Below are 8,353 nucleotides of genomic sequence, written 5' to 3'. Positions count from 1 at the left end.
TTTGAACCTTAAACTGCATAAACACATTTCATTACACCAAATAATGTTCTTTTTAGCAACATCATATAACCCCTTCACCAGCCGGTTACATGATGAACAATTTGAGTTGAATATTGTTTACTGTTCATTCCAAGGACTGAAAGACATGAGAGGAAGTCAAGGGGTGAAAAGCAAAGGCATATCTATGAGCTGTGAGAGAAAGGACTTAAGAGTTGTAGAAGGGGTTTTGATTAACCAATACTGAATTTAGCTGTAGTCTAATGGTCATGTAGGCAATGAAAATGGGTTAAAAAATGCTGCAGGAATGCGCGTTTCCATAGGGCTTGGTTTATAAGGGGAAAAATATCATCATGGTGTAAGACAAGAACCAGTGTTGGGCACAAAGTATGCTTCTGTTCTTTCGTTCCTCAACACAGAAGTACAGAGAGCCGAAGAGCAGCATCATGGACTCCATGAGAAGACTAATAAATTCAAATACCTTCTGCGAGAGAAAGACGAGGTTGAGGAAGAGGCAGATAGGTCTGGTTCCCACTCATCATTAGGGTCGTAAAACACGTCATCATCTTTAGAGGCGCTCTCCCCCTACAGCCAATAAACATCAGACTTGATTTAGCCACTGGTTCTTTTCGATAATAATAACAGCAAGTGCCCATACTACATGCTTCCTGCTTTTACTGGGTAATTACAAGGAAATAAACGGGCTTCAAATTGCCTCATATTATTGTGTTCAAACAACTAAGCTCTGCGTTAAATACTCAGCACTTTGTTCAAATCAAGTATGGCGCAAATTTCCAATTTCAAGTAAAAGCTACAAAAAAATAAAATACAACAAAGCTAAACGCTACATATAATGAAATAAAAACAACCAAAACTTTCCAATGTCAATTGACTTGCTACACAAAACAAACACTAAACATCACACACACAAAAAAATATATATATATATATATATAAAAAAAATAAATTAAACACTAAATAAAATAAAAAACAAAATAAAACACAATGTTGAGTGAAATGCTGCACAAATAAAAATCTAAAAAAAATTATAATAATATGGCAAAGCACTATATAAAACCAAAATCAAAACTTTCCGATGTCAAGGAAAAAAACACTAAACAAAACACTAAACAATAAAAAAACCCTAAATGAAACAAAACTAAACACTAAATAAAATGAAACAAAACATTAAGAGATGCTACACAAAAAAACACCAAATAAAACCCCACCAAAAACAAAACAAACCAAACTAAATAAAAAAACAACCCAAAACCAAAAATAGATAAAAAAAAGACAACAACAAACCAAAAACTTCTGTAGCTATGTATAGCAGAGTTTTAAAGCTACAAAAACAGAAACCAGCAGGTTTACAGCTATTCATTAGGTGAACATCTTTTATTTAAGCCACCTGCTCAAGCTCTCTCATGGCAGCCAAGTTGCTCTGGAACTTCTCCAGACTCCAGAAGGTGGAAATTCCCAGTTTGGTGTTCTGAACTTGGACCTGCAGTTGGGCGTCTTCACCCTCGCTCTCTTTATCAGTTGCCTCATGTCTGTCATGAGAACACAAATCCACGTCTGATTCCATCCAAAAACTTTCATGTTTAATAAAAGGCAGAATTTATAAACTACTCGCTTATAAACAATTTGACTAAACTCACACTTTTCCAGTCATTAGTGATTGCTGGACAGGGATTTTACATTTATTTATAAATGCTGTATTCAGAAAGAGCAATTTGTAGCCAACTAACTGGAATTACTTTTCCATAAACAGAGGAATTAAATTCGCTATAGAAATTTCTATTACTTTATTGTTTATTAATTTAATAATTTATTTAAATGTACTTAATATTAAATTAATTGAATAAAATGTTTTCAATATTTCCTAAAATTGTTCCTAAATTTGCATGAATTTTGATTCTGGTTAATACTGTAACAATTACGTTGATCCAGGAACATTAAATCAGTTACACCTACTAATCAACTGTACCTGCTGAAGACTGTGTGTTTCCTGAGATTGGCACTGATTTTGTTTGCTTCTTCGATCATCAAAGACAGCTTCAAGGCATCCCACTGTGGGTAGGCTGCAAACATTGAACAAAAATATGGTGAATAACACACCGTTAAGAACATTACTGATGGAAAACCCCATGTCTTTTAAATTTAAAGTGTGCATGTACCCGTTTTAGTGGCCTGGACCATTTTTTGAGCACGTTTTCTCTCAATCTGAGCAAGATCTTCTGCAATCTTCCTCTTCTCTGCTTCAAGCGCCTCTACAATTTTAGCATGCCGGATATCATGATCGGCCAACGCCTATGGAAAAAATGTACAAATTTGAATTAGTCACAAATTAAAAGATGATGAAGCCATCTTTTGTATAAACGTTGCTAAATAATATAAAAACTAAATAAAATACCTATTACTAGAGTACATAAATAATATAACTAAGCTTAATAAATAATATAACTAAACTAGCTAATCTAAAAAAAATACATAACTGAATAAATAAACTGAAAATATTCTGAATAAATATAACTAAAATTAAAGCTAACTAAACTAACTGAATAGATAACTAAACGTAACTGAATAAATATTATAACTAAAACTAAATAAATAATATAACCAACTAGCTAAACATATGATTAAGACTAAGTAACTAACTGAATAACTAAAACTAAATAACTAAACTAAATAAATATTACAAATATAACTAGCTAAATTAACTAAATTAATAACTAAACTAACTAAACAAAATGTATAACTATAACGGACTAAATAAATATTATACATAAATCTAAATAAATAACTAAAACTGAAGAAACAGTATAACCAATGACTTTTTCTTTTTTTATCAGATACATTTTATGAATCACCAAGGACCACAGTTATTATAACTAAAACTAAATAAATAATATAACCAACTAGCTAAACATATGATTAAGACTAAGTAACTAACTGAATAACTAAAACTAAATAACTAAACTAAATAAATATTACAAATATAACTAGCTAAATTAACTAAATTAATAACTAAACTAACTAAACAAAATGTATAACTATAACGGACTAAATAAATATTATACATAAATCTAAATAAATAACTAAAACTGAAGAAACAGTATAACCCATGACTTTTTCTTTTTTTTTTTTAATCAGATACATTTTATGAATCACCAAGGACCACAGTTTCAGCTAAAAATCTGTTTTACTGTTTTACTGAAGAAGAAAAAAAGTCCTAGCTGGCCTGAGGGTGAGTAAATTAAGTGAGTAATTTTCATTTTTGGGTGAACTATCCTTTTAAGAAAGAAAAAAAGAGCATCAATTTTGATCTGAACTGATCTTTCTGTACCTGTCTAGTAGCCTGGGCCTCCATCTGCAGACGTCTCTTATGGGTGTTGACTTCCTGCTCCAGCAGAGACCTTGCTGTCTGCAGTTGCTCTATCTGACCGACGACCCTCTTTTTATCCAGCTCCTGGTCTCTCTTCCGTTCACTCTCCTCCTCCTGGCGAAGCGTTTGATTAGCTGGAGAACACAGGAGTCACACACACTGACATGTATGCGAACAGCTTACCAGCTCTCGCTCCAGAGCTTTGATCCTCTTCTCGTACTGACTCTTCTGCTCGCTCAGCTCTTTCTGTGCCATCTCTTTTGCCACCTGAATGCCCTGCATCATCTCCTCTTTGGCCTTCAACCGAGCTGCCTCGATCTCCGCTTCAAGTCTATAGAGAAAAATTGTAATAAAAATCAAAAACGGACCTCTCCTCATATGTTCTGGCCTTCTTTATAAACATTTGATTTGATTTACAGCAGCCAATTTTACAATTCTTAAGCATTTTCTCCCATTAAACCAAGTCAAATGAGTTCCTGTAAATAAATTGGTGAATATTGGGCTTGTACTCACTGAGCTCTCTGGGCCGACAGCAGCTCGTTTTTAGCAAACTCAAAGTCCTTTTGACCTTCTCCACTGTTCCAACAGGACGCACGCTTCCCGCTCTGAACCTCAGCGGGGTGGTTGAACCGAAAATAGTGATCTCCTCCAAGAATCACACGGTCTCCCTGAAATAGAGAAGCAAAATTGAATAAACAAATAACCAATTTCACGATTTATGTGGAGGTTCTCATGACAGAGGGCATTTCAGATGTTTCGCTTCAGAACAGCGATAGGAACTCACGTGGTGGAGAACGGTGCACTCAGACACAAGATGTCCATTCATGAAGGTCTTGGCATTTGCCATCGGTTTAATGCTGACGGTACCTTTCACACTAGAGATGACACTGAAAATGCAAGTAAAAACAATATGACATACTGGAAATATATTGATTGATATTACATTTTTAATTGTTTGTGCACAGCTACTAAATAACATTTAGATTACTTTTGTCATCATGCACCGCTCGCTGAGTTAATATTGTAAGCACTAATCATTTACTGTAAAACACTGTAAAAATTTAATCTTCATGAACAGCAAATCTCAAAATGAATGTCCATTTTTCATACTGTACATTCTAATGTTGTGATGTCCAAATTAACTAGCATTTAAAATTTTTATTTAAGTGTTTTATTCTTAATTTACTTAGACCAAATAGTTTTGTTTTGTTTTTGATTTTTTTGTTTTTTTTTAACATTAGCCAGTTATCCGTTATATGTCATAACATAAAAAGACATTTCCTGTATGTCAGTAAATATATAAGCATTTTTTAGGGTGATTTTATGCCATTTTTGAAGATTAAAAAACTCATTTCTCATTCATTGTAATCGTATGGAACAGAGCGACCAGCACATTCTTCAAAATATCTTCTTTTGTGTTCCTTTGAACAGCATTATTTATATACTATTATTAGTATTTATTAATATTTTAAATTAGGTTTTATATTAATTCGTTTTATTATGTTTTATATTTTGAGTTTTCTTTTTTATTTTAGTTTATGTTTAAGTAATTTTACACGAGTCTTATTTTCAGTTTTTAAGTTTAGGTATTTCATCTAATATATTGTTTTTTAATTTTATTTCAATTACTGATTTTAATAGCTTTAGTTGAAGGGATAGTTCACCCAAAAATGCAAATTCTGTCATCATTTACTGTCATTCCCAGATTGTATGAATTTCTTTGTACTACTGAACACAAAGGAAGATATTTTGAAATATGTTGGTAACCAAACAGGTGACGGTAGCCATTGACTTCCATTATATGGGAAAAAAATACTATAGAAGTCAATGGCTACCGTCACCTGTTTGGTTACCAACATACTTCAAACTATCTTCTTTTGTGTTCAGTAGTACATAGAAATTCATACAGGTTTGGAACAATATGAGAGTGAGTAAATAATGACAGAATTGGCATTTTTGGGTGAACTGTTCCTTTAAATGTACAAGTCCAATCATTTTGAACATGAAATGCCTCCTTTAATCAAATCAAAAATGAAGTGAACGATGGAGTGGTAGTAGACTGTGGATGTGACCCGTCTCACCAGTGCTCATCAGCGATGAGAGCTCCAGACAGCTGGATGTCGTGGGCTGACACAGACTTGAGCTTGCCGACCTTGGTCTCGCCCTCTTTAATCATGTACAGCAGCATCTCTGACAGCTGCGGATCCTCATTCAGGTTCACAAGGTTAGGCAGCCGATTATCCACTTTAAAGGTGACGCCGGCGCGCTGAATGAGGTTTGGTGAATAAACAGACAAAGAAAGTGAAGAGGAAAGAGAAAGAAAACAGCCATGAAGCACATTTGAAAAGCTCATCGATCCATCACACACTTATTTGCAAGTGTGGGGGTGAATCATTACATGCAGCTCTTTGGTTTCTTCACGTTTCCTCCTCTCTGCCTCTTCCAGCTTTTCTTTCCAAGTTCTGCACATATTGAATGACACATAAAATGTAAAACCTTGATATGAAGTAAGTGTACATAATTTAAAAACATTTGTCAAAGGACTGTTCGTTTCATTATGTGTAAAACATCTTGGTGCACCTTTGACACACTAACTGCACGTTTGTGACAACGTTTTATATTACATTGAAATATAAACACATAAAATCGATTTAAAATTATTATATGCATTTATATATGGTTTGTATATCATTTTAATCTTTTTATAAAATAGAATAGTTTTGAAAATAATACATACTACATATTACAGAATGCAACAACCTTATAAAATGAAATATTCTTCCATGTATTCATAATTAGAATTATAATAAAATTACTTTTCCGTCTGAACAGCTTTACTTTTCCACTGACGTCGATATGATGTCATGGGCTGGGAAAACAGCCAAACATGTTTTTCAACCCTTGAATATCCCATCTGCTGTGAGCCGCGACCACAGAACACTACACAGAGATGGCCAGGAAATGCGTTTTCGGCTTTTTCTACTCCAAAACCACTTTCCCTAACCTCAAACTAACCTTGCTACGTGCCAGGAATTTTTGCACTTTAAAGGAATGAGAAACATCAGAGGGGTTAGAGTTTTGCTTGAGGCATGTTATTCCTGAATGCTTCTATGACTTTAGTCAAGATTTATGTACATATTGGCGTTTATTACTTGTTATATTGGTATAATGTATCATTTCTTGTGTTGACTTACTGAACAACAGAGAATGAAACATGATTCATCTAAAAAGCTTGATTATTTTGACTACACTACCTTTCAAAAGCAGGGGGTCGGTAAGATTTTTGAATGTTTTTGAGAAGGAGAAGTCTCTTATGCCCACAATGTCTGCATTTATTTGATCACAAATACAGTAAAAACACTAATATTGTAAAACACCATTTCTAGTATTATTTAGTTTTTTTTATGCTGATTAACCTCACATTCTATTATTATTATTCATAATATATTAATATAATAATATTATAATTATATTATATAATTATAATAATATTAACTATTTATTATGTATAATAATAATAAGTGCATTGCTTTATTCTATAAACAATTTATATAAATGAAATTCTTATATAAACAGTTATTTTTTAATAAAGTTGTATTACTGTTGTTGTTATTATTATTATTATTATTATATTTACATTTTAATAATAATAAAAGCAGTAACAAAAGCAGCCTTTTACATCATTACAAAGCAAGTACACAAAAATGTATTATATAGATTACAGTCAATAAGATGAACAATATAACTAAAAGTCATTAAAAGTGACCACATGTTGTCAATCAAATCAAAACTGACCCTATTTTTACTCATTAAAAAAAATAAAATGTTTTGCTTTATTCTGATAATGCCCGCTTTCCACATTACAATTAATTCGCAAAAGACATTATCAAGTCTCTCCATACTAGATATTCCTCCCTAAATATACTGTTTGATTCGAAAATCAAATGGGTTGTGCACAGCACTTCATTTTATTTTCATTGTATAATGCGAGTCATAACCCTGAGTTTTGTCGTTTCTATCCACACACCTGTGAGCTTCGGCCATTTCACGCTCCTGTTGAGAGAGTTTAGTCTTAAGAGAGGTGATCTCTTGCTGAAACAGTCTCATTTTCTCTGGCTCGATGCCCTGAGAGCTCATCTGAGCCGCACGGAGCTTCTCCACCTCTGCTTTCAGCTCTGGACACACAGAGTCAGAAAAAATGAGTTATGTCACACACATTCTTAATAATATACAAAAATAACCTAGGTAAAGAAAATAATGTTGAATCTAATCTCTGCAGGGCTCCGGCCCTCCAGGAATAGGCCCTTTTCACATGACGTCACGCAACTTCCGTTCTGATGCGAAGCAGGGTATTCTTACTTCCGCCAGCATAGTAAGCGCTATCGCTACCAGCATGGAGTTCACCCAAACGCTTGTACAACTGCCACAAATACGATTAGAGGATGACTGCTGCCGTCTATTCTCGTCCTCATTCAGGGAGAGGCGTCTGGCATCTCAAACGAACTTACCGAATACCGATCGGTGAGATTTGCCGCTTGAAGTCGAGGGAGGAGTTGAAAACGGAGCACTGCAGTCACTGATTCCCGCGACTCTCGCACACTGTTTGCTGTTAGATGAAGTTGGTTAGATATATTTCTCAAATAAACAAATGTTTTAGACATTTACATGTGGTAACAGAAAGCCTTTTCATTCAGTAATTTATGTCCTGCTTAATACAGCGCCTGTATGTACAAGAATAGTTCAACATAAGCTTGTACTATTTAAATATCAATAAAATGGGGTCTATAATTTTCCGTTTTATTAATGTAATTCAGAAAAAAATATTAAATATATTAAGTTTATATAAAAAGCTTTTACAGTTAAAAACAGATGCCAGCATTTGTGTAAATAAATATAAAACGCATAGCTGTTTTTTAAAGATCACATTGCATATAGCCTAGAATGAAAATAAAATACGATCGATCATATTAA

The 8,353-nt window shown here is 33.5% G+C and overlaps 1 protein-coding gene across 1 annotated transcript in view; it reads right to left on the bottom strand.

The window, feature by feature from the left end:
* The window catches only part of LOC107699428 (kinesin-like protein KIF14), a 23,206-nt gene that overhangs the window by 5,984 nt on the left and 8,869 nt on the right, over positions 1-8,353 (bottom strand). Inside the window, exons 11-21 of the mRNA XM_016500682.1 lie at positions 7,410-7,557; positions 5,781-5,844; positions 5,464-5,648; positions 4,167-4,269; positions 3,896-4,050; positions 3,566-3,713; positions 3,344-3,496; positions 2,175-2,307; positions 1,985-2,078; positions 1,406-1,547; positions 479-582 (exon numbers count right to left, since the gene is read on the bottom strand). Of these exons, the coding sequence (XP_016356168.1) occupies positions 479-582; positions 1,406-1,547; positions 1,985-2,078; positions 2,175-2,307; positions 3,344-3,496; positions 3,566-3,713; positions 3,896-4,050; positions 4,167-4,269; positions 5,464-5,648; positions 5,781-5,844; positions 7,410-7,557 (1,429 nt within the window). The remainder of the gene's footprint in view (positions 1-478; positions 583-1,405; positions 1,548-1,984; positions 2,079-2,174; positions 2,308-3,343; positions 3,497-3,565; positions 3,714-3,895; positions 4,051-4,166; positions 4,270-5,463; positions 5,649-5,780; positions 5,845-7,409; positions 7,558-8,353) is intronic.

Source organism: Sinocyclocheilus anshuiensis, unplaced genomic scaffold (genome assembly GCF_001515605.1).
Source record: "Sinocyclocheilus anshuiensis isolate Anshui unplaced genomic scaffold, SAMN03320099.WGS_v1.1 scaffold766, whole genome shotgun sequence".
Taxonomy (NCBI): Eukaryota; Metazoa; Chordata; class Actinopteri; order Cypriniformes; family Cyprinidae; genus Sinocyclocheilus; species Sinocyclocheilus anshuiensis.
This window is presented reverse-complemented; position numbering and strand designations above follow the sequence as displayed.